Source organism: Hevea brasiliensis, chromosome 8 (genome assembly GCF_030052815.1).
Source record: "Hevea brasiliensis isolate MT/VB/25A 57/8 chromosome 8, ASM3005281v1, whole genome shotgun sequence".
Lineage (NCBI taxonomy): Eukaryota > Viridiplantae > Streptophyta > Magnoliopsida > Malpighiales > Euphorbiaceae > Hevea > Hevea brasiliensis.
This window is the reverse complement of record NC_079500.1, coordinates 3,609,102-3,635,314: the sequence shown is the minus strand read 5'-3', so window position 1 is coordinate 3,635,314 and position 26,213 is coordinate 3,609,102. Positions and strand designations below refer to the sequence as shown.

At 33.6% G+C, this 26,213-nt stretch overlaps 6 protein-coding genes and 1 long non-coding RNA gene across 11 annotated transcripts in view; 3 read left to right on the top strand and 4 right to left on the bottom strand.

Moving 5' to 3' along the window:
• LOC110634273 (notchless protein homolog) overlaps positions 1–10,512 on the bottom strand; it is a 28,454-nt gene extending 17,942 nt beyond the window's left edge. The window contains exons 1-3 of one of the 4 annotated variants that reach the window (XM_058150953.1): positions 10,058–10,512; positions 9,676–9,757; positions 7,982–8,636 (exon numbers count right to left, since the gene is read on the bottom strand). In XM_058150953.1, the coding sequence (XP_058006936.1) occupies positions 8,491–8,636; positions 9,676–9,757; positions 10,058–10,195 (366 nt within the window). In that variant the 5' untranslated portion in view covers positions 10,196–10,512 and the 3' untranslated portion in view covers positions 7,982–8,490. The remainder of the gene's footprint in view (positions 1–7,981; positions 8,637–9,675; positions 9,758–10,057) is intronic. The other 3 variants (XM_058150951.1, XM_058150949.1, XM_058150952.1) reach the window with 3 other exon arrangements.
• On the top strand, positions 2,010–4,862 carry LOC110634272 (phenylacetaldehyde reductase-like). Of its 2 annotated transcripts, XR_009150462.1 has the most exons (4): positions 2,106–2,267; positions 3,325–3,516; positions 4,127–4,315; positions 4,525–4,862. XR_009150462.1 is itself a non-coding variant. In XM_058150954.1 (2 exons), exons 1-2 carry the CDS (start codon positions 2,150–2,152, stop codon positions 3,110–3,112), a joined length of 351 nt encoding a protein of 116 aa, XP_058006937.1. In that variant the 5' UTR covers positions 2,010–2,149; the 3' UTR covers positions 3,113–3,245. The 2 variants fall into 2 exon arrangements, 1 of the variants encoding a protein (XP_058006937.1); XM_058150954.1 differs by lacking the exons at positions 3,325–3,516; positions 4,127–4,315; positions 4,525–4,862 and adding an exon at positions 2,880–3,245 and having other exon boundaries at positions 2,010–2,267.
• Positions 5,076–6,365, bottom strand: LOC110634266 (uncharacterized). The gene is made up of 3 exons (XM_058150955.1): positions 6,225–6,365; positions 5,957–6,130; positions 5,076–5,731 (listed from the first exon to the last, which is right to left on the bottom strand). Exons 1-3 carry the CDS (start codon positions 6,255–6,257, stop codon positions 5,609–5,611), a joined length of 330 nt encoding a protein of 109 aa, XP_058006938.1. The 5' UTR covers positions 6,258–6,365; the 3' UTR covers positions 5,076–5,608.
• LOC131168938 (uncharacterized) lies at positions 6,468–7,972 on the bottom strand. The gene is made up of 3 exons (XR_009150465.1): positions 6,899–7,972; positions 6,680–6,782; positions 6,468–6,503 (listed from the first exon to the last, which is right to left on the bottom strand). It is a non-coding gene; the product is annotated as an uncharacterized LOC131168938 (long non-coding RNA).
• A 1,975-nt stretch (positions 10,513–12,487) lies between the features above and the next one.
• On the top strand, positions 12,488–14,073 carry LOC110634304 (phenylacetaldehyde reductase-like). Its single transcript, XM_058150956.1, has 2 exons — positions 12,488–12,696; positions 13,739–14,073. Exons 1-2 carry the CDS (start codon positions 12,639–12,641, stop codon positions 13,906–13,908), a joined length of 228 nt encoding a protein of 75 aa, XP_058006939.1. The 5' UTR covers positions 12,488–12,638; the 3' UTR covers positions 13,909–14,073.
• A 116-nt stretch (positions 14,074–14,189) lies between these two features.
• Positions 14,190–15,130, top strand: LOC110634303 (phenylacetaldehyde reductase-like). The gene is made up of 3 exons (XM_058151976.1): positions 14,190–14,268; positions 14,619–14,742; positions 14,935–15,130. Exons 1-3 carry the CDS (start codon positions 14,190–14,192, stop codon positions 15,128–15,130), a joined length of 399 nt encoding a protein of 132 aa, XP_058007959.1.
• An 867-nt stretch (positions 15,131–15,997) lies between these two features.
• On the bottom strand, positions 15,998–23,211 carry LOC110634305 (notchless protein homolog). Its single transcript, XM_021783243.2, has 13 exons — positions 22,897–23,211; positions 22,519–22,600; positions 22,305–22,394; positions 21,358–21,483; positions 20,755–20,882; positions 19,626–19,825; positions 19,106–19,169; positions 18,440–18,550; positions 17,820–17,957; positions 16,962–17,104; positions 16,826–16,880; positions 16,536–16,592; positions 15,998–16,449 (listed from the first exon to the last, which is right to left on the bottom strand). The coding sequence occupies exons 1-13, from the start codon at positions 23,032–23,034 to the stop codon at positions 16,366–16,368; spliced, it is 1,416 nt and encodes a 471-aa protein (XP_021638935.1). The 5' UTR covers positions 23,035–23,211; the 3' UTR covers positions 15,998–16,365.
• Between the last annotated feature and the right edge of the window lie 3,002 nt (positions 23,212–26,213).

Genomic DNA, 26,213 nt, shown 5'->3' with positions numbered 1-26,213 from the left:
TCTGGTTATGAAAAGATTACTTAATTGTATTATTATTCTCTAAATTTGTAATTTAGGACTCCGCATGTGCTAGTAGTAGCATTAAGCCTATCAGAGACTGTATGAATTCAAGTTTTCTTATTAATAAATGAAAAGAAAATTTTTTTATGAGTTTTAAATGGTTATAAATGAGGTAATAGGGTTGAGCTGGGCTCCCCTGATTTTAGTTTTCTGAAAAGTTATGGGCTAAGTTGGCCCAAAATGAAATTATAACAGTTTAATTTAAATTATCATATATGCATATTGGGTCTAAATTGTGGGCCTGGTTATGGATTTGAGGAATAGTTAGGCTTACTACGGGCCTCGGGGGCTTTAAGCTGGCCCAGGTCCTAGTGCCGGTCCGGCCCATAGGTTGGGTCGTGACATAATTTATTATAAATATAAATATGTGAGATTCAAGTATTTAATAAGTGATTCTTATCATACAGATATTAGATAAATTAAGAAATCCATTTAAAGAAATCCATTTCAAGGATATATCCAATTTTATTTGGAATGCAATTTCGTGTTTGATATAGCTAAATAAAATAAAGAATTAGTATATTTTAACAATTTCATAATTTAGTTAGCAAACACAAAAAATCTAATGACTAAAATGGCTTAAAATTTAATTACACTTCAAAAAAGTTTAATTTAACTCATTTTAATTTTTTATCCAATTTAACTTAAAAAAAAAAAAATTTTAAGCTTCTAATTTTTAGGCTTAAATCAAGAAACCAAAAAATTTAACCCCAAAATTAAAATATTAAACTTCTTAATTTTTTATTTAAATTAAGAAATCAAGAAATTTAATTCATAAATTTTAATTTTTAGACTAAATTAAGTTTAAATTAAAACTTTTATACTAATTTGAATAAAAAATTGAAAATGAGCTAAATTGAACTTCTCCAATAAATATAGAGACTAAATTGAACATTTTACCAAACTAAAATTATTTGTCAAATAAGGATTTGGCATTATTAGTTTTTATGAAAATAAAAAAGCTTCCCATTTTTTTTTAAATACACATTTGGTTAATGGTTTATATCTTTAATTCTATGGTCTTTAATATTTAAATATATCTATATTATAATCTTTGTTTCATTCTTTTAAATGGCATCAAACATCATCATTTGTCATCATATTAAATTTACATGTTTAATTTACTTAAAAGTAAATTATTCAAATTAAATTTAAAAAAACATATATAAAAGTAATTTTTTTATTATCTCAACATATAATTAATAAATAAAATATAAAACTTAACCTTTGATTAATAGTTGAACGATGTAAGTTTGAATTCTCATTTTTCTACTCTCTTTACTCAAAAAAATAAAATAAAATAAAAAATAAATCCACATTGGATTTATCTTTTTATAAAAATAACATGCAAATCACTTTTTTTAACTATATAATTTTATATGAGATAAAATTTAAATTTTTTTATTTTTTGAATTTTTTTCATTAGAAAAAGTTTTTCTTATTTGAGATGCTTAAGAAATGAATAATGAAAAATACTTTCTGAATTAAAAAAATTAAGTTATTTTAAAAAAAAAAACTTCTTTCTTTCAAAAAATAAAGTTATTTTTTAAATATTAATAATTTTATTAAAATATATAAAAAAAATTTATACATACATATATAATTACGTATAAATATTATAATATATAATACCTGAAAAATGTCAAGTAAAAAAATGAAATTTTATTCTGATATATTACAAGATAAATTATTATTTGATTTCTAAATATCAATATTATTTATAAGTTGATATTCTCTAAATAATAATTTTAATTAAAACAAAAATAAACATATTTTATTAAATTAATTTAAATAAATAATAATTAAATTATAATAAATTTCATAAAATTTAATTTTATTTATATATTAAAAATAATTCTTTTAAGATAATTTATATTTAATTGCCCTTCTCATGATTGATTTCTCATGTCATATATTTGCACGGAATCACGATCCCACCGTATGATAACTCCATAAGTCAGGGCTTCTAAGATCCAACACTTACCTCTTGTCAGAAGGAGAAAAAGCATAATCTTACTTCCTTTCCTTTTCCAATTTTTTTTTCTCCTCGCAAGGACTCCACCTTTTAGAGCTAATTCACCGAGAGAAAATGAGTGGAGAAGGAAAGGTGGTCTGTGTGACAGTAGGGTCTGGTTACATAGCATCCTGGCTAATCAAATTCTTGCTTCAAAGAGGCTACACTGTCAAAGCCACTGTTCGTGACCCAAGTAAATGTCTCCCAACCTTTCTGTTTTTTTTTTTTTTTTTGCCTATTACAAGCTCAGTTGGGTCATTTATGAACCTTAGTTTCTTTGAATGAGGTTCAGCTTTCAAATTCTGGTTTCTGGGTTTTATTTTACACTGACTCTGGTTGTGCCTGTGCGGCTGTGGATGTAATTTTTTATGTTTTAGTTCTGGGTTTGACTTAATTTCTTTTTCCAAGTAATAAAATCTCAGGGGAATTTAATTGCTCCTAGCATTTTTGTTGTGGTATTGTTGATTCCATATCATAAGATGTGACAAAATTTTACGCTGGTTGTGGTATTGTTGATTATTGACAATTTTATATCATCCTGCAATTTGCTTGTTAAAGAATGAATTGAGTCAGCCCTCATTTTGGTTAAGTAGCCACATGACTTAATTTTTCATGTATCTTTATTATAAACAAACGGATGAAATTAGTACCAATCAATAAGGAGGGAGATATATGAGTGAAATTTTACTGAACTGATGTGAAATCTTAAATTAGTTTGCTTGTTATATTGTTTTTTTCAATAGAACATTCAGTGTTGTCATTGGATTCATTCTTCAGCTCTTTGAATCTGTATTCTGTACCTCAGATGATCTGAAGAAAACAGCACACTTGCTTGCTCTTGAGGGAGCCAAGGAAAGACTTCACTTGCTCAAAGCTGATTTATTGGAAGAAGGATCTTTTGATGCTGCAGTTGATGGGTATGAAGCTGTTTTCCACACAGCCTCCCCTGTATCTCTTAAAGCCAATGCCGACCCTAGGTCCATCACCTCCAACAACATTTTCACTACCTCATTCCAATTGATCTTGATATGTCAATAGTTTTCTTCCTTTTGGCACCAAAGTTGCAATTGCTTACTGTTCTATTGATTTGGCATTGCATTTTCTCTGATTCTCTCTTGTAATTCATGCACTATATGTTTCTTTATTTCTAAATATCTTCTTCATTTGATTATGTTGACATAATTACTGCTTGATAGGCTTAGTGTCGTATAAGATATAACTGTTCATAGTAGACTATTTCTATGTATCAGGTAGAACTGGTTGATCCTGCAGTGAAGGGAACACTTAATGTTCTTAGATCTTGTGTGAAAGTGCCTTCTATCAAGAGAGTGATTGTAACATCTTCATTTGCCGCTGTTCCTTACAGTGGAAAAACTCTCGCCCCTGATGTAATTGTTGATGAGACTTGGTTTTCTAACCCAGCTGTTTGTGTGGAACGGAAGGTTCGTCTACTATTATAACTGTCCTCATTATCCCTGAAATTAGTAACTTAAAAGAAGATGAAAAAGGGATATGACCATCACGGTCTGCCCTTGAGCACATCAATCTTGATTACTTCTCAATTTATCCGTCCCAATTGGATCTTGTGAGTTATACACTTAAATCGACTTGAATTTGATACCTTAATTAGTATTTTGTTTATGAGATAATTTGGCCTTTTGTTTCTCCACCTTTGGTATCAACTTGGAAAAACGTTGGCTGAGCAGGCTGCTTGGTAATTTGCAAAAGACAACGGGATGGATTTGGTAACAATAAATCCCTTGTTTGTCCTTGGTCCTCTTTTGCAGCCAACTATTAATCACTCTGTGGGGATGCTTTTGAACCTCATAAATAGTATGCTCCAGCAACTATTTATGATAAATATAAGCTATCTTCCATGTAAATTTTAAGTATTTAATGTTGGCTTCACCTTGACAAATTTCTGGACTCTCATATGATGACATGTCCATATGATTACCAAATAGCTTAAAAGTTTTGCCTTAATTTAACCACACAATTTTACATGATTTCTTGGGGAGCAATTGATCGATTTTTTTTTTTTTTTAATTGCAGGAGCTCAAGAGTATCCTGATGCATATTATAGATATGTTGATGTAAGAGATGTTGCATATGCACATATTCAAGCTTTGGAGATTCCTTCAGCTTAGTGGCAGATATTGTTTAATTGAGAGAGATCTTCACTTCTCTGAGGTTCTGGAAGATTGTGCATCAACATTATCCTACATTGCAACTTCCAGAAAAGTATTGTTTTTTATTTTTTTGCAATCTTGAATAATGCTTATGTTGGACTAGCTATATTGATGAGCAAGTTTTATAATTATGAGACTTCAGTAAGGATCATGGAATATGATCTGAAGTTCATTCTAAAATGGATATGAACCCTTAATGACTCATCATAAACATCTGCCAATTCCGACAGTTAAGGGTCTTATTTTGTTTGTCCATGGCAGGAGTGGCCCTGGATTGAATTACTTAACAAAGTATGGGATATCAAAGGAAAAAGCGAAAACTTTGGGTATTGACTCCATTCCTTTGGAGGTGAGTTTGAAGGACACTATTAAAAGCTTGAAGAAGAAGGGCTTCCTTAGCATTTGATTTTGGCTGTTGGATGGAAAGCAAGGAAAATATTACATTGAACTTTCGGCTTCATTGTCTTTAGCTCCCTACTGCAGCAAGAAATTGTTGCTCTTCAAGATTGTCTTCATTTGAAATAAGTGGACCAACACATTTAAAAATAAATATTAATGTTTGTATATATTGTGTAAAATAAATAATATTTCATGTGTCACTTGTTTGACTGGTAGATGAAGATCATTTTAAGTCAGTGATTTTCTATCAAGTTTGGTCAAATTCGTCCCTATCTGCACAGCAGAAAGATTTGACAGAATTACAATTGCTTGTTCTGATTTTACGAAGGCCAGCCATTCAGATTTTGGATATTTCAATTACTGCTAGTTCCTGTAATTTATACAAGGGAAAATTTTCTGTTATTTGCGCTGAATGAACAAATGAATACCATATTAAGCAAACTATTTAATATCAGAGAAATTATAAACAAAAATGCGGTATTCACAACTCTGTGTATTGCATGTTGGATGATCAAAACAGAAGTCTTGAGTGAGAAACTAAACCCTGAAACATGTTTTTCAAAGAAGTGAGCAAAACTCTCATCGTCCAGCTTCATTTCTTTTTCGGATAAGTCAGATTTTATTAGAGAAATCCAGGAAAAACTTAACAAAGTAAGCCAAACTAAGACCTTGATCAACAGATCAACCCCATGGAACACCCAACCTATGGCTTATGTGTTAAGTGAAAAAAATCTGGGACAGTTGCAAGACCAACATGTTGCATTTGTGAAGTCCAAAACCACCAAAAATGGAACACACAACTTGGGAAATTATAGCTGCAGAGAACCACTCTAATACAACATGTTTCATTTCTGCTTCCAGCTCAACAAGATTTATTCTATAACTGCCAGCTTTTCAGAGATGTTTTCTGAATTGTCATCAAGCAGGAATCTTATCCCTGTGAGCTTTACTCCGGGATGCTGAGGACACAACCTGCATAGGCTAGTGCATCTCTGTCATCTTTGCCGCCAGTGAAGTTATGAAGATGACTGCTGGATGGAGGGTTTTGACATTGATGATATTTTGGCATCTGTTCAAGCCAGAACTATTATTAAGTGACAAATTTACATTGCAAGCAATAATTAGGAGAATTTCATATATGAATGCTTACTACTCATTGCATTGCTTGTTTTTGAACACAGAATTGAAGTAGAGTGCTTACATTATGTTTTTACTGCCCAACCACTGCACACATAATCTGAGTTAGAAGTTTCACTCTAGATCTTTTAAATGTTTTTTCGAGAAGGAGACATACCTTTTTATGAATCTTCTGGCGGAAGACTCCGAAGTTGTAATCCAATGTGTGGAAATTCTTGTGTGGAAGGCCCAACCCATTAATTGTGGTTCTGCGCATGCGAATTCTGTCAAGCCAATCAAGTAATTGCTGCCATGACATTGTTTTGGTTTTTAATGTTTGTTCTAATAACTTCTGCACATTGAATCAAATTAATCCTTTATATCCACGAAAAGAAAATGAAGGCAGAATTACATACAAAAAAGAATAAGATAGATAGTAGCATGACCTGCCAATGCATTAATTCAGCAGCCCTTTGCATTTGCTCTCCACTTTCCTATTTTAGAATTTCAACAGCATCCCTATGATTCCTCATACTTGATGAGCCAGTGTTCGGAGAAAGTGAAGTCCAGTCAAAATGATTCAGAATTTATATCCCACTCCTCAAGAACGTATGCATGCAGAAATTTACTCTTGGATAGAAAATAAGGTTTAAGATAAATAAGGCTTCAATTTGGGACAAATGCTTTACATATTTTGGAAGAACTTCTGGATACTCCAATTTTTCCTGAAAATCCATATTAAATGAAAGTAAAACTATGGGTTTTTGATGTTTCTTGTCTGGAAGAAATATGCTGTTGAATCTCACTTTGTTTTCAGAACAAGTGGTCTTTCAACCTCTGCATTTAGCAGTACAAAAATTTGAATAAACACCAAATAATTAAGAAATGCTGTTGATTTTACCTGCAAAGGAATGATGAATGTGAAAGAGAAATTGAGTAGATGACAATGGCCTTCATCACAATGAATTCCCATCCTAGAGTTTAGAAGCTTAAAGCAAAACATTCTAGGAGAATGAGAAAGGAACAAAAAATTGGTAACAATAAGAACAAAATTTAACTCTTGCCCCAGTCATGAAAGACAATAAGCTAATTCATACGGAGAATGAAGAAAAATGTGTACCCAGTATAAATTACAACAACTCCACCCCATTTCGCACAAGTTATTGCACGTGTATGACCAGTGAGACAGATAACACATTTCCTTAACGAAACATCCCATATGCGTGCATCACCATCTCCGCTAGCACTAACAAACCGACGACAAGGAGCATTCAAGTGGACTGGTTCCCAAGAGATGCCGGTAATCCATTTTTTGTGGCCTAAGACAAGGAAATCCAAATATTATTAGTATCTAGATTTTATTTTAGGCAGAACATCAATTAAAAGATCAAATAAAATATGTTATGACAATTTGAACAGTGAAGATTTCAAAAATCTTTGAGAGGAACAAGAGATTGATGCAATTTTGATGCAAATTTGTAGAATCAGAATTAGTTTTTGCTAAGAAATTTAGTCAAAGTAAACGAATTACTAGTTATAGTTGCCCAGAAAAAAAAAATGGTACTTAATCAATCATTACATTTCACAAACAATGGAAGAAGCAAATTTCTAATGCGACAGACTTTCACTAGATAAAGAGAGCTATATACACTGAAATTATCTTCAACTTTAAAAGGGAAACTTATAACTAATAACAACAAGACTATGGGGAATATTTATTTATTTTTCAAAACAGAATGCCCTTGTATTGTAATTAGTCAAGAATAGAATATAACTATTAAAGATTCTCCACAATCATAAAGGTTCAAAACTTCAGTTCAGCCATGAATAATTACAATAAAATGTACAACAATGAAGAATAAATGGAGTCTCAAAGCTGACAAATTCCCTCACTATGGGTTTTGAGGAGGCTCCGAATGATCTCTAGGTTACAGGGGAGCAACCTTAATTGCACCAAGACTCACCTTTTCACCCCTGACTATTATATAAATATAAGAAGATATGCTCGCATATAAGGGAACATGGTCTTGTCAGGAAGAGATTTAGCACCCAGCAATACCCATGAGAACAAAGAACAATCCAAAGGAGCATATGCAACCCGAGGTGGGATAACTCAATTTAAGAATACATCAACAGCAAGAAAAACAGTAATTAACTATAAAGTTAGATATTAGTGATCAGTCATTTAAGTATACAGACTTACCACAAGTGCATTGCCTGATGGCTTTCCTGTCTGAGGATCCCAACATTGAAGCTCTCCAGCCTTGCTCCCACTCACAAGACGTCTACCATCCGGTGACCATGCAATACAAAGAACCCAATTCTTGTGCCCTTAATTAAGGAATAATCTTGGGTCAATACAAAAAATATGATGATTAATGAAAAGGGGTGACCATCTAAACTCAATTTAGATGCTAACTCTGACAGGAGACACATCAATTATCACTACATGTGCGTGCATGCACAGATCAAAGCAGATTCCCTTTGCCAAGCCTGTAGAGTGCAACAATCAGCAAACGTATCCAGTCAAAACATTAAGAACAGGAGATCATCTTCATATGTTAAGATAAGCAATCAGAGATCCAAGTGAATCAATTGGAAAACTTACCCTGGCCGCTATAATAGATCAAAAAACATGTTTCAAATATCCAAATGCTTTTCTTGAAATGTGTCTTTCTGTGTGCATGTGGATGTTTTAAGGAGTAACCTTAACTAGGCAAGGAAAGTATTACCTGTACACGTAAACATCGGTGTTTGGGTATTAAGATCCCACAGACGAACAGTGGTATCTCCAGAGCCACTTGCCAAATGCCGCCCATCAGGACTAAAAGCAACTGAAAGTACAGCTTCTGCGTGACCTGCGGTCACAAAACAACACCACATCTAAGAAAACAAATGAGTAATACTAAAATGAATGCTGTTGAATCAACCCAAAGAAACTAATAAACTTGGCCCATGCTACTCATTTACAAATAGGACAAACGCATTCCTTTAGCACCAAAGCCAAAAGCAACCATGTGCAGAAAGGTACCATGACTGGAACAGCAAATCATCTGCTGCACAACTAATCCATTTGCTTGGAAAGTATCTTTTCATCTTCCAACTTTGAATGAAATTCACATATTAGGAGTTTACCATCAATCAAGAGTAGTTCTGATCAAACTTGTCAAATATTTCCCTCGGCATATATTTTTTACGTTATAAAGATAATTTCTTTTCTATAGACAGGAAATGAAAGACAAACCATAGGTCTCATATTAACATGTATATGATTGAAAAACTTCAGAATTCAAAAATAAATTAAGAGAAATCCTTATTCTAATAACTTCTTAGCTTTAATTGTACTAGTATATCAACTCTGGAGCATCCCTTATAGCGAACAGCCAGCACAAGCATCCTTAAACCCTAATCACAAACCCTTAATGCCAAAAAAAATAAAGCCAACTTTCTTGCATTTTATTCAACCGTGCAATTAAAGTGTGTTCAAATACCAAAAGACAATGAGCAGTTCAGTAATCCTGGCTGACAAGATATCATCAGTTAGTTTTAAGTACAGAACTATCATCAAACTTGAATATACCGCAAACAGTTATGATGTCATAAATGCAGAGGCTGTTGTACAACAGTTCTAATGTAAATGCAACTACAATGTCAGTACGAGAATAAAACCAATGTCATAGCAGCAATAGTTGCTGAACAACGAATAACTTGACGGATTCAAAAAACAGCTTGTGGTTGACAAACAATGGAAAGTACCTTCTCCACAGAAACTGAAAAAAATTTTTGAGCCCATAAATCAACCAAAAAGAAAAAAAACTCACCTGAAGCCTTAAAATAGAAAGATTATGTTTTGCATATTGAAATTTTACTCTTTTCCCTTTTTGTAACATCACTGACCTTTATTTTTCTGTAAGTAAGTTTCAAGTGGAACAAGAAGCTCCTGGTCTGATATGTGGAAAGAATATGGCAACTTCTCTTCCTGAACGAACAAAAATGCAGAATTCAGCAGCAGTGTCTCAGGTTTTCTTATTCTCTTCCTTTTTAGCAGTAATGCATTGTTATTTATGCTAGCCCAAAATACTACTCTCTTTTAAGTTTTTAAAAAACCCATCAAGAATTTAACTTTACTTTGCCAATAACAAACCCTATTAATTATTCATTCCATAATTACAGATGTTCAACAACCAATTATTATATTCCTTTTACCATCAATTTCTCAGCGACCAAAAGGACCCAGTATCACGCTGATACATAGAACAACAGGAATTTAGAAACTTACATTGTTGAGAAGCTCATTGACGATTTGTTGAAGCATTTGAGGACCGGCATTCTGTGGAAGATACAACGGAGCTTCCAAAGCCGTCCCTTCCCGGTAGGTGAATTGACATATCACGTTATTCACCGTTTCCACATCCATTTTTCTAATTGCTCTGAAATTGAGGACCTATCAGTGTATATTTATATGCATTGTCGGGAAAGTTTCAATATTGGAATTGGGGGAGGTTTTGGGTTTTTGGCTCTGTGATATTTGCAGATGATTGAATAAGGAGTTGGGGTTTTTCGAGGGTTTAAAAGGTTTGAGTTTTTGGGGACTGTGCTTAGTGCTTACATGTTCTCTGCGCCGTTGGATCGCTACGAATCGTGGCTTAAAGATTCTTTTGTTTTTTCTTTGTCTTTCCCGGCCGTGAAGCTAAACGACATCGTTCATCTGTACAAAAACCATGTCTCCGCCTGCGTTTGAAAGTTTGACTTCAGCGAACTGGACCAGCCCCTGAGCCGGATTATTGGAGTCAACTAAGGACCTCTCTCCTAAGGCTTTGATTTAGATTTTAGAATCAGCCGAAATTCACAATTCGCATAAATCAAATTATTTTTTTTTTTAATATAGTTTTAGAAGGTATCACATGAATTAAATTATTTTTGAATTAAACTGAAATTGTCAAGAGTAAAAATTTAAACTACATTTAAATTAAACTGAAACTGCACCACCTTATACTGAAAATTAAAACAGATTATAACTAAAATTATCTAGTATGATTCTGGTTTACTCCCTCTCTAGAACTTGAATAATCAATAATAGCTCAGAATCTAAGCGTAATCTTAAGTTTATCAAAAATATTTTATCATTTCTAATATTTTTCTTGAAAGGAAGTTTCTGCATAGACTCGTTTATAAATTCAAAATGCAAATATATATGATTATATATTTAATAAATAAATCTTATATATATAATCCAAGCAAGAAAAATCATTTTTTGAAATTGAAGTCACTTCAAAACTGAGCCTTTGATCACTCTATTATCTACTTTCCTCGGCACAGAGCCACCATGTCTAATCTCATTTCTTTGCCTCTTTTCACTTCCACTTTCACCACTATACTAATACTACTACTATTATCTCAAATTCAAGAAACGAAGCTGCAGAGGATTTGCTCAATCATTTGAATTCTAAAAGGTCCTTCCTGTCAGTTTAAGAATCAGCAATTGTGGACACACAGCATTGAATTCAAGATTTCTCTCTAAAGTATTGCTAATTCATTTCACTTTCAACTATCAGGACGTTTGTGGTGGTTATAGTTGCTTGCTTTTTGATAAACAATTACAACAAATCAAGCCAAATGGAGCTGAGATAATGTATCAAGGTTTGATTCTTGCTGCCAAAAAGAGGTGCATTGCTGTCCATGCTTTTGATTTTTTGTAATACTTGTTGCACATGAATACAAAGTCTCTATGTAATGCTTGTTAATTCCCATAGTCTATATTAATATGTAGATTTCTTTTCTTTGATATATGCTCTGCAGATTAAAAATTAATGGCAGTTTGTAACTGTTATCAAATTTTATCATTTTTATATTTTTTTCTCGTATTAATGAAAAAAAATATTATAAACTAAAAGAAAATTAGTATTTTTCTACCATAGCCCAAACACTAAAAATTAATTTCCCTTTTTTTTAGCATTATAGTCAGACATGAAAAAAAAAATTCATTGAGTAGCTAAATCAGTGTCATGGTATTTGTTCGATAAATTTTACCTACAAGATTAAAGGTTTAAATTTTAGAGCCGTGATTGTTGAGAGAATTTTACTTGAATACTACTTCCGATCCAATTGTAAAAAACTGTATACTTAAAAAAATGTTAAAATTTGGAAAAATACACACTTAATAATTATATCCTCTCCTTTTTCTTTTACAATTACATCATTGCCTTTTCAAAAGCGAGTTAAAAGATTTTCTATATATTACAATTTCTGCTAAAATATCATATACTTTAGTTTTGAGATTTTATTTTAAATAATATTATCCCCTTTTAATACAAAAGAAAATTTGAAAAAAAAAATATTAAAATTAAAATTATTAATTTCATATATTATAAGACAAGCACTTGAATTTCAAAGTTAATTAACTTTTAAAATTGATGAATTAATGAGTTTTACTTTAGCAGTATCAGAATTATATTTTAAAATTGTGAAATTTTGAGAGTTTAAATTCCAATTAATTGTTAAAAAACAATAAATAAAAGTAATCAACTAAAATGTTGTTTAATCTAAAGTGCGAGCAGCAGAAAGTAATTTTGTTAAATTTTATCTGCTTTTTGATCATTGCTCACATAAAACTCCAAGCGTTCAATGCCATCCATCCTGCTGGTAATAATTTTCCGTGCCTATATATGCGTATGTCTTCCAAATTCTCAGAGACAAAGAGAGAGAGAAAGAGAGAGAGAGGGAGAGAGAGAGCAAGATCATGAGTAGAGGAGAAGGAAAAGTGGTGTGTGTAACAGGAGCTTCAGGTTACATAGCTTCATGGCTGGTTAGAAGGAAAAGTGGTGTGTGTAACAGGAGCTTCAAGTTACATAGCTTCATTGATGGTTAAGCTCTTACTTGAACGAGGCTACATAGTTAAGGCCACTGTTCGTGATTCGAGTGAGTTTTCCTCTCCTATCTTTTAGCTTCGTAGTGTATCCATTTTGAGTTTAATGTTCGAGTTTTTAAATTTTGGGTCTGATTTAGCTTTCTTAGCAAGGTAAAATTTCTGTGTCTTTTTCCTGTCTTTTCTTCTTGGTCCTCTCATTGGAGCTCAAGGTGGTAAGGTCACTTGATGTTTGTGGCTTTTCTGCTTAATTTTGAGCTTTAATATTCTAGTTTGATTCTAATTTTTCATCCCAATGTAATTAAAATCTCAATTATTATTTAGGTTTTCTTGTTTTGATCTGAGAAATAAGTTATTGTTTGTTAAGGTAAGGCATAGATTTTTAAAGTAATATATAGGTAGACTTCGGTCATTATGGATATGTAAAGTTGAGTTAGATCTCACCACATATCTTATATCTTGTATTATCCACCCTAAACAAGAAAAATCCAATTGGGTCTCATGATTTTATAGCCCTTTTGAAAGTTTTATTAAGAAATTTTTAACAATTTATGAATTTTTTATTTTCCAATTCCATGGTTATTGGTTTTTGTTGCATGTGGTGTTAAGTTCAAATTTTTTTATTTAGATTTAATTCATCATAAACTTAAAATATGAACTTAATCCATATGTAAAATAAGTGGATCCACTATATATCTTATATGATGGATGCAGTCTAAGAAATAATTTTTCATCTAGCATATGAACATGATTTCACAAGGCCTCAAAAAAGATCAAAATGTTGCTTGTGAATTGAATTGAGGTATGACAAAAAAGAAACTGAAGTATCAGAGAAACTTGATAAACAAACTTTATTAACCATGAAAATGTGAAATATGAGTTGAACTTATCAATTTTTCTAACCAGGAAAAAGTGAAAAAGTGAAATATGAGAGATCACATTACTTTTTTTTTTTTTTGTTCAATCAAAGATGACTTTAAAAATTTAGTGCAGATAAATATAATTTGATCAAAAGACTTCAAAAATGTAACTAGTGCTGAACTTTTCTCCCTAAAATCTCACTCACATAGTCAATTCTATTTAAATGTGACATAGGTGATCCAAAGAAAACAGATCACTTGCTTGCACTTGATGGGGCAAAGGAAAGACTTCATTTGTTCAAAGCAAATTTACTGGAAGAAGGGTCTTTTGATGCTGTAATTGATGGGTGTGAACGAGTTTTCCATACAGCATCACCTGCAATATTTTCAATTACTGATCCTTAGGTTCCTCTCTCATCCCTTTCATCTCCTTAAATCCTCTTGATATGTTAAAGCATTCATCAAACTTTACTGGCTTATGCTAGGTAATTAGCTAATCTGGTCTGAAGACTAATGCATTTCATTCATTTCCTTGTAAACTATTCATTTAATAAATATTTCCATTTCTTTCTGCATTTCAGGAAGAGCTAATTGATCCAGCCGTCAAAGGAAAACTTAATGTTCTTAAATCATGCACAAAAGTTCAGTCTGTAAAGAGAGTGATTATAACATTTTCTCTGGCAACAATGGCATTTAGTGGAAAGCCTGTGACTCCTGATGTGGTGGTTGATGAGACTTGGATTTCAAGTTTGCAAGAAATTGAAGGTGTGTTTATGTGCTAATTTGCTTTTTTACTTCTGCAATTTCACTATCAGATGCAGTGATGTAAAAGAGAGGAAAATAAACAGTGAGCTTAAGCTTAGTGGTTGTCTTCAGAGCTGTAAGGTTTCAACCCCAAGTCTCAGTAAAAGCCAAATGAACCGAAAAAGAAAAGATAGAGGAAATAACCATCTTCATGCTTCTCAGTTGTTTTCTCCATTGTTCTTCACTTCTTGTATGCCAACGCAACATTATTTCATTTCTTTCCAGTTTTGGTATATGCTTGCAAAAACCTTAGCAGAGGAGGCAACTTGGAGATTTGTAAAAGAGAATTCAATTAACTTGGTTACATGCAGGATATGTGATTGATACTCTCTTACAACCAACTCTAAATGAAACTGTGGAGATGATTCTCAACTTTGTAAATGATATTTTTCCACAACTATCTTGGATTATAAGCATGTTTCTCTTGGAAATGATGTGATAGAAGATGTAGTAAACAAATCTGATAGAAGACGTAGTAAATAAATCTGATAGAAGATGTAAGAAACAAAGTAAAAACACTTACCAACGCAACTCATTTTCAATCCCAGTCAATCCTGGATTGGCTACACGACTTATTTTCCTCCGTTTTGCTTAATTTCTTCTAATACAATCTGTTAATCTTTTGAGTGCAAGAGCAAAAACATACCCTGATGCATATTATAGGTCAATTGATGTTCGAGATGTTGCTGTTACACATGTTCAAGCCCTCGAGATTCCTTCAGGTAGTGGCAGATATTGCTTAGTTGCAGATGATCTCCACTTCTCTGAGCTTTTAAAGATTATTCATAAGCATCACCCCACATTGCAACTTACTGAAGAGTGAGTAATTTTGTAATTCGGAGATTTATATGTTACACCATCCATGTGGTCTTCCCTAACAACTAGCATATAACAATTGTGAGATATTTCTTAAGAACCACAGTGAGCAAACAATCAAATATCAAAGCAAAGCTCTTGCAAAATCATAGTCCCAATTAGACCCGGCCACAGACCGGTTCTGATCTAATTTCAAGCCGGAACCATTGGATCTGCCAATCTCACAGTTCGGCCCAATTTCTGTTTGAAATGGTTTCAAGACGATTTCAATTCCGCACTAAATATTATCAAACTATAATAAATTTTTAAATATAATTTATTTAATTTTTAATGTAAAAAGATTAAAAAAGCTCAGATATAAACTATATAAATTTTAGGGAAAAAAATATTCTTTTGAATTTCATCGGTTTGATTCAGGGGTAGGGCCCGTAACCGGCTCCTAACCCAAGTTCAGAACCAGTTCAAGGCCTAAAACCATAGACCTAAATTGTTCTGATCCAATACACGGGCCAAACCAGCCCTTGGCCAGGTCTAATCCCAATAATGTGGATAATCTATCTTTGAATGGACTAGTAAAAGACTAGCATCAATAATATTTCCAACTATAATAATTATTGAAATATTCCTTTTAGATAGCTTTTTCCTAATGGTAACTTCTCTGCGCATCAGATTGTTGCAGATGTGACTAAAATAACGACATGGCCTTGCTAAAGTACATCGTATCACAGAATAAGACAAAAACTCTAGGAATCAGCATCATTCCTTTGGAAGTGACTCTTAGAGACACTTTTGAAAGCTTGAAGGAGAAGGGCTTCCTCAGCATCTGATTTAGATTGTATCTGCTACTGAAGTAATGCAAAAACAAGTGGGGAAATTGAAAAATAAATAATGGACTTTTCCATTTATGACAGCAGAAAGACTGATTTTCCAATATTTGCTAGAAATAAAAGATGCCTGTTTTAACTTCTGTTTGTTATTTGTTAAATCACTGACATGGTTTATGGCCCTAGATTCCTAATTTGCAATCTGCAAACACCACAAACAACGATGGCAAAATTACAGTGAAAATAGGCTTGCTTGCTTCTTCCACTGACCATTCTATAGACATTTCTTTCAGTTTTCTTTTATCATGCTGTTCTGCCCACTGCTCAGTGTCAAGATATCATCACATCATTTGCTGTCCATTGAAACTGCCAACTATTATTAGGTTTGAAATTTCTACCATATACTCCTCTGCTAGGTCTAGCCCATCCATAACTTCACTACCCTATCCTTGCCTCCAGAAGCTACCTTCTCGCCATCCAGACTCCAATCAACAGCATATACCTTTCCACAATAAAATCAGAATTCAAAGATCAGTTACAAATTTACAATCAAGTCTAACAGCACACAGGTCTTAGCCGGAAGCGTACCTCATCAGCATGGCCTGGAAGGTCTTGTTTTAACTTCTGTGTCCTTATATCCCAAACCTGGAAAATTAAAGAAATTCATGATCTACGTAATTCAATAAAATTAAATAGGAAACTGAAGCTTGGGGAAAAAAAGGAGGAAGAAGAGAGGGGGTGGTGGAGTGTGGGTGTGTGTGGGAGGGAGAAGAAGGGAACTGAAGAGAGAACTTTGAGAGAGAATGCCATTTATTGCCCAGTGATCCTGTTGGAACACTGAACAACTCAATAAAAGGCTAACGGTAATTACAGTGTACCTTCAGCGTGCAGTCCTTGCTTCCACTTAAAAGAAGCCTACTGTCAGCTGACCAGCTGTAGAACATCAAGCAACATTAAGATTCACCCTATAAAGTATAGGTACAGAAAAACAAAAACCATCAGAACAACTCAAACCTGATTTGATAAACAGGCCCAACATGTCCTCGAAAAGCAGCAACGAAATTTCCAGTAACACCATTCCATAACTTGACTGACCTATCAAATGAGGCACTAGCCACCCATTGCCCATCAGGTGAGAAGTAAACATGATTTACAAGCTGTAGCAACCAAGAAGAAGCCGTTCAACACTTTTAACCCAAGGTAATAAAACGATGACATGTGCTAACTATGAAAGTTGTACTTATCATATATAAAGATAATAAATTCTAAAGAGTATCTATGTTAAGGCCCTTGTAAGTTATGGTATGCAACTATGTTCATGATCTGCATTTTCACCGAGACTCAATAAGCAAGCAAGTCGTAACACAGTGGCAAGAGAGAGAGACAACATGCTTCTCCAACAGGAAGAAATATCAAGGTCATGTGGACAGAAAAGCTGAGAGTTGAAACAATAATTTAAAATCTGCGGAATATGAATAGGGGATCAGCACCTTCAAGCCCTACACACAATCGTTCAGTGTAGTGGGAGCAGGTATCAACCAAAAAACACATGGGAAATGTTCAATAATTATGTAGGCCTCTCAGAAAGAGACAGACAGACACACAAGATACACACAAACTCACTCACACACACACACACACACACACACACACACACACACACACACATAGAAGAAAGACTGGGGGTAGAAGAGAGATGGCTGCAATATAATGGGTTAAAATGCTAAAAAGAGGACTAAGGTACAAGTAATGGAACAGGAGCTCTGCATGACTGGATAAAGTTTTAGATTCTTTACATTGCACTCCCAATAAAGTACCATCAACAAACTACAATTGCAACCAGAACAGAATGCAATCATATACTTCATATACCTGTTGATGACCTGTCATGCGAGTTTTGGGGTGTTTGCTAACAGCAGGTTCCCAGAGAAACATAGTAAAATCATCAGAACCTGAAACTAATCTCTCAGGGCCATTGCCTTTCATTTTGTTGTATCTTTCTAGAGCAACCTGCAAATATTTTATATTTGTTGTGCAGTGGAATATAATTAATTCCATATAGATGGAATGGAAACAAAGAAAAATAGTTTAGTCCAGTAGGAAGTAAACTGCAATAAAGTATTTCTTAAATGCTAAAATCCCATTATAAATCTCAACCACTCAGCTGAAACCTAAATAAAACCTCATATCACAGGGATAGGAAGATAAATTAAGCTATAAGACTAATGGCACATAAATTAACCAAGAAGAACAAGGGGAATTCTGACCCCTTAAAGTCTAATGAACATACTCACAACTAGATAGATTTACAATTTGCTTCAATTGCCAGGACAAATCAACAACATTGATTTGGATAAAGTTTCTTCTATGCTTAACATTATCAGTCTTAAAATTGATGAATGCATGTGGCACCAACCACCAAGCAGAAAAAATAGAAAAGAAGATATTTTAAGGACTAATAATGATGCTATGAAGCAAATAACATCAATTACCTTTTTCATTTCCTCTGGCGAAGAATATGTGTTGCCAGTATGGTCAAAAGCTCCAGCACGAAGAACATATTCAGTGCTCAAAGCCAGGGAGTTTACCCAATGCCCATGACCCTAGAACAAGCACAAAATATACAAGGAGAAGGTCATAAAGAAAGCCAAAACTAGATGGAAAAGGCTATATCACAATACAAATCAACAACTTTGTAAACTGAAACTATCATAAAATACTATAACATCACCAGACACCAACTACATAGGAAGTGATAAGCAAAAGGGTCATTATAATTACTATTGGAAAAACAAAACAAGTTTCTTCTAGAAAGAAACAAAAATTGATAAGGCAGCAGAACAGCTCAAAGAAACATGCCCACGATCATACTACCATTACAATCAAACTTCACACATGGTTGACGATCAAGAAGGCGCAGAAGAACCAAATATACACCTTAAAGAAGCCACAGGAGGAAGATGGGAAGACCAAGAAATAACAAGACTAAACCTTGAACGTTTTCTGATGAACTTAAATTATAAGACCAGCACTTAGACATAGGTGAAATGTAGGTAATGTGACAATGATATCAACACATATTTAGTAGCAATTTTGTAGTCTGGTGAAGAGAGAAACAAACTTGAGAAAGACTGATACCGGTTGGTATCTAGAATTACCTTCAATTCCCGAATTAACTTCCCCTGTGAAGTCTCCCAGACTTTGATGGTACAATCTTGGGAGCTACCAAAGTAAAGAAAAAGATATGAGTAACAAATATGGCTAAAGAATGGTTGAGCCATAGTAATACTTGACTGTCTGAGTAAAAATTTAAGATGTCCAGGAGAGAGAATTAAAGTTTGAAAAGAATTTAAACCCATAGAGAAATATGTGCAGGTATTGAGGCTTTGTCCAGCCCAAGTTTGAAAGTATTTCACTCAAAAGATTAAATGAAAAACAAATGCAACATCAAGAGACCATGAAATTAACACTAAAAATTCCTAATTAAGTATAATCATGTGTTACAGTAAACCAGGAGTTATTTGGCAAGGATTAGCCTAAAAAGGTTGTTCACAATTTTTAAATTTCTTATGAAGGAATAAGAAATGGTGCTTCACTTAAAGAAAGGGGAAAAAAAAAAAGTAATGGTGGTTATCTATTATATTTCATTATAATACGGAGAATGAAGAAAATGTGTACCCAGTATAAATTACTCCATCTCCACCCCATTTCACACAAGTTATTGCAAGTGTATGACCAGTGAGACACATAACACATTTCCTTAATGAAACATCCCATATGCGTGCATCACCATCTTTGCTTGCACTAACAAACCGACGACATGGTGCATTCAAGTGGACTGGCTCCCAAGAGATGCCGGTAATCCATTTTTTGTGGCCCTAAGACAAGGAAATCCAAATATTATTAGCATCTAGATTTTATTTTAGGCAGCACATCAATTAAAAGATCGAATAAAATATGTTATGACAATTTGAACAGTGTTAATTTCAAAAATCTTTGAGAGGAACAAGAGATTGATGCAATTTTGTAGAATCAGAATTAGTTTTTGCTAAGAAATTTAGTCAAAGTAAATGAATTACTATATATAGTTGCCCAAAAAAAAAAATTGGCACTTAATCAATCATTTCATTTCACAAACAATGGAAGAAGCAAATTTCTAATACGACAGACTTTCAAAGGATAAAGAGAGCTATATACACTGAACTTATCTTCAACTATAAAAGGGAAACTTACAACTAATAACAACAAGACTAGAGGAAATATTTATTTATTTTTCAAAACAGAATGCCCTTGTATTGTAATTAGTCAAGAATAGAATATAAATATCAAATATTCTCCACAACAATAAAGGTTCAAAGGTTCAGTTCAGCCATGAATAATTACAATAAAATGTACAACAATGAAGGATAAATGGAGTCTCAATGCAGACAACTTCCCCCACTATGGGTTTTGAGGAGGCTCCGATATATGCAACTTTCCTCTTGCACTGAAAGGAGGTTACTTCCATATTATGAACCAGTGATCTCTAGGTTACAGGGAAGCAACCTTAATTGCATCAAGACTCACCCTTTCACCCCTCACTATTATATAAATATAAAAAGATATGCTCATATATAAGGGAACACGGTCTTGTCAGGAAGAGATTTAGCACCCAGCAAAACCCATGAGAACAAGGAACAATCCAAAGGAGCGTATGCAACCCGAGGTGGGATAACTTAGTTTAAGAATACATCAACAGCAAGAAAAACAGCAAATTAACTATAAAGTTAGATATCAGCGATCAGTCATTTAAGTATAGAGACCTTACCACAAGTGGATTGCCTGATGGCTTTCCTGTCTGAGGATCCCAACACTGAAGCTCTCCAGCCTTGCTCCCACTCACAAGATGTTTACCATCTGGCGACCATGCAATACACAGAACCCAATTCTTGTGTCCTGAATTAAGGAATAATCTTGGGTTAATACAAAAAATATGATGATTAATGAAAAGGGGTGACCATCTAAACTCAATTTAGATGCTAACCCTAACAGAAGACACATCAATTATCACTACATGTGCGTGACCATCTGAACTCAATTTAGATGCTAACCCTGACAGGAGACACATCAATTATCACTACACGAGCGCACATGCACAGATCAAAGCAGATTACCTTTGCCAAGCATGCAAAGCGCAACAATCAGCAAACTTATCCAGTCAAAACATTAAGAAAAGGGGATCATCTTCATTTGTTAAGATGATCAATCAGATATCCAAGTGTAAACTTACTCTGGCTGCTATAATAGCTCAAAAAACATGTTTCAAATATCCAAATGCTTTTCTTGAAATGTGTCTTTCCATGTGCGTGTGGATGTTTTTAGGCAGCAACCTTAACTAGGCAAGGAAAGTAAGGTGTTCAATAATTCTTACCTGTACATGTAAACATTGGTGTTTGGGTATTAAGATCCCACAAACGAACAGTGGTATCTCCAGAGCCACTTGCCAAATGCCGCCCATCAGGACTAAAAGCAACTGAAAGTACAGCTTCTGCATGACCTGCAGTCACAAAACAACACCACATCTGAGAAAACAAGTGAATAATACTAAAATGAATGCTGTTGAATCAACCTAAAGAAACTAATAAACTTGGCCCATGCTACTCATTTACAAACAGGACAAAAGCATTCCTTTAACACCAAAGCCACAAGCAACCATGTGCAGAAAGATACCATGACTTGAACAGTGAATCATCTGCTGCACAACTAATCCATTTGCTTGGAAAGTATCTTTTCATCTTCCAACTTTGAATGAAATTCACATATTAGGAGCTTACAATCAATCAAGAGAAGTTCTGATCAAACTTGTCAAATATTTCCCTCAGCATATATTTTTGACATTACAAAGATAATTTCTTTTCTATAGACAGGAAATGAAAGACAAACCAAAGGTCTCATATTAACATGTATATGATTGAAAAACTTCGGAATTCAAAAATAAATTAAGAGAAATCTTTATTCCAATGACTTCCAAGCTTTAATTGTACTAGTATATCAATTCTGGAGCATCCCATATAGTGAACAGCCAGCACAAGCATCCTTCAACCCTAATCACAAACCCTTAATGCCAAAAAAATAAAGCCAACTTTCTAACATTTTATTCAACCGTGCAATTACAGCACGTTCAAATACCAAAAGGCTATGAACAGTTCAGTAAGCCTGGCTGACAAGGTATCATCAGTTAGTTTTAAGCACTGAACTATCATCAAACTTGAATATACAGCAAATATTTATGATGTCATAAATGCAGAGGCTGTTGCACAACAGTTCTAATGTAAATGCAAGTACAATGTCAGTACAAGAAGAAAAGCAATGTCATACCAGCAATAGTTGCTGAACAACGATTAACTGGACGGATTCGGAAAACAGCTTGTGGTTGATAAACAATGGAAAGTACCTTCTCCACAGAAACTGAAAAAAAATTTTGAGCCCATAAATCAACCAAAAAAAAAAGTCACCTGAAGCCTACAAAAAGAAAGATTATGTTTTGCATATTGAAATGTTACTCTTTTCCCTTCTTTGTAACCTCACTGACCTTTATTTTTCTGTAAGTAAGTTTCAAGTGGAACAAGAAGCTCCTGGTCTGATATGTAGAAAGAATATGGCAACTTCTCTTCCTGAACCCACAAAAATGCAGAATTCAGCAGCAGTGTCTCAGGTTTTCTTATTCTCTTCCTTTTTAGCAGTAATGCATTGTTATTTATGTTAGCCCAAAATACTCCCTTCTAAGTATTCAAAACACCCGTAAAGAATTTAACTTTACTTTTCCAAAAACAAACCCGATTATTATTCATTTCATAATTACAGATGTTTAACAAACAATTATTATAATCCTTTTCCAATCAATTTCTCAGCAACCAAAAGGACCCAATATCACACTGATACATAAAACAACAGGAATTTAGAAACTTACATTGTTGAGGAGCTTATTGACGATTTGTTGAAGCTGTTGAGGACCGGCATTCTGTGGAAGAAACAAAGGAGCTCCCAGAGCCGTCCCTTCCCGGTCGGTGAATTGGCACATCACGTTATTCACCGTTTCCACATCCATTTTTTTAATTGCTCTGAAATTAAGGACCTATAAGTGTATATTTATATGTATTGTAGCGAGAGTTTCAATATTGGAATTGGGTGAGGTTTTGGGTTTTTGGCTCTGTGATATTTGCAGATGATTGAATATTGAATAAAGACTTAGGGTTTTGGGAGGTTTAAAAAGTTTGGGTTTTTAACACTCTGTTTGGGAAATTATTTAGCAGGGGGAGGGCGGGGGGAGGGGGAGGGGGGGGAAAAGAGCCGAAGATAAAAAAAATATTTTTCATTTGTTATTTTGTTTGCTTTTTGTTTAATAGAAATGAAGAAAAATGAAAGAAAAGAAAGAAAAATATGATAAATTTATAATTTTATTCTATATATTTAAAAAAAAATTAAAAATATAATATTATAATTTTGATATATAATTTCACACTTTTATTTTTTCTCTCCAAATTGAAAAAAAAATAACAAGAGGAAAATGATGGTTATTTTTCCTTCTCTCCTTATTTTCCTTTCATTTTCAAATAAGGAAAAGTGTTAATCCCAATTTATTTTTCCTTATTTATTTCTTTTCTCTCCCTTTTGCCCATATCCAAACAGAGTGTAAGGGACTGTGCTTAATGCTTACCTATCATTCTCTATGCCGTTGGATTGCTACGAATCGTGGCTTAAAGATTCCTTTGTTTTTTCCTTATTTTTCCTAGCTGTAATGCTAAACAATATCATTCATTTGTACAAATCCCATGTTCATATTACAACGTCCTGCCTTTAAAAGTTTGACCTCATATCTTCTTAGCCTAGGTTAACAACTCAGTGAGCTAAAACCAACTCTCAACCCGACTATTCGAGTCTTTCTCTTGAGGTTTTGATTGAGAATTAGACCAAAATTGATCATTCGAATTGTTGGTTTTGATTTGATTCAAACCAATTTTTTTTTTTTTTAAATTATAGCTTTAGAAGGCATCGCATGAACTAAATCATTTTTGAATTGAACCGAAACTGTCAAAAATAGGAATCTAAATTGCCTTTAAATCAAACTGCAACTACACCACACTCTACTATGAACTAAAACAGGCTAGAACTAAAACTACCTAGTCTGATCCCAGTTTACTCACTCTATAACTTAAATCATCAATAATGACCCTGAACCCAGGCATAATCTTAGGTTCATTCAAAACATTTCATCATTATGTTAGACCTATATATTTAATAAATAGGTCTCATATATGTGTCTTGATACATAATAGACCAAATCCAAACAAGAAAATCCTTTCTTGAAATGGAAGTCACCTCAAAACTAGGCCTTTGATCATTCTATCATCTGTCTTTCTCTGCCCAAAGCTACCATGTCTAATCTCATTTCTCTGCTTTTTTTCACTTCCATATTCACCACAACGCTGATCCTACTATTATTACCTCAAGTTCAAAAATGAAGCTGTAGAGGATTTGCTCAATCATTTGGATTCTAAAAGGTCCTCCCTGTCAGTTCAAGAATCAGCAACTAAAGGTGTTTTGCAAAGATTGTTTCCTTCCCATATCCACAGCTTTAAATTCAAGATTTTCTCCAAGGTATTGCTAATTCATTTCACTTTCAACTATCAGGATGTTTATGGTGGTCACAGTTGCTTGCTTTTTAATAAACAATTACAACGAATCAAGCCAAAATGGGCTTGAGATAATGTATCAAGATTTGATTTTTGCTGACAAATAAAGGTGCATTGCTTTCCACACGTTTGATTTTGTTGCAATACTTATTGGACATGAATACAAAGTCTCTATGTAATGCTTGTTAATTATCATAAGTCAAATTTAAAATGTAGATTTCTTTTCTTTGATATTTGCCCTTTTTCTGCAGATTAAATATGTATTGATAAGGTCTCTTGTTAGTTCTAATTATAAATCTCATCCATAGATTTTGCTTTGATGTTGAGTTTTCAAACATCTTGATTCTTGAGATGCTTTGCTCAAATCACATTATATCCATTCTCATCATATTTAGGTCCAAGTGTTCAAAGTCTCATTCTCAAACATATAGCAAGCAAGCACAGAGCTTTATCCATTGAAGGCCAAAGTAGTTGCTCTTGCTATTTCTAACACCTTGAGTAAAAAATATTTTGGTTAACCTATGATGGGTTCATTTATCTAAAAGCATGATTTGGTGGGTTCATTACAGATGTCAAAGGAGGGACCGGAATTAAACATACAAATGTCAAAGCAGTGCTTAATGCTTACCTGTCATTCTCTATGCCGTTGGATTGCTACGAATCGTGGCTTAAAGATTCCTTTGTTTTTTCCTTGTTTTTCCCAGCTGTGACACTAAACAATATCATTCATTTGTACAAATCCCATGTTCGTATTGCAGCGTTCTGCCTTTGAAAGTTTGACTTCATATCTTCTTAGCCCAGGTCAACAATTTAGTGAGCTGAAACCAACCCTCAATCCGATTATTGGAGTCTCTCTCCTGAGGTTTTGATTAAGAGTTAGACCAAAATTGACAATTCGAATAGTTGGTTTTGATTTGATTCAAACTAATTTTTTTTAAAAAAAAATTATAGATTTAGAAGGCATCGCATGAACTAAATCATTTTTGAATTGAACCGAAACTGTCAAAAATAGGAATCTAAACTGCCTTTAAATCAAACTGCAACTACGCCACACTCTACTAGGAACTAAAACAGGCTAGAACTAAAATTACCTAGTCTGATCCCGGTTTACTCACCTCTATACCTTAAATCATCAATAATGACCTAGAACCCTGGCGTAATCTTAGGCTCATTCGAAACATCTCATCATTATGTTAGACCTATATATTTAATAAATAAGTCTCATATATGTGTCTTGCTTCATAGTAGACCAAATCCAAACAAGAAAAATCTTTTATTGAAATGGAAGTCACTTCAAAACTAGGCCTTTGATCATTCTATCATCTATCTTCCTCCTCACAAAGCTACCATGTCTAATCTCATTTCTCTACTTCTTTTCACTTCCACATTCACCACAATGCTGATCCTACTACTATTACCTCAAGTTCAAGAAACGAAGCTATAGAGGATTTGCTTGATCATTTGGATTCTAAAAGGTCCTCATTGTCAGTTCAAGAATCAGCAACTGAAGGTGTTTTGCAAAGATTGTTTCCTTCCCATATACACAGCTTTAAATTCAATATTCTCTCCAAGGCATTACTAATTCATTTCACTT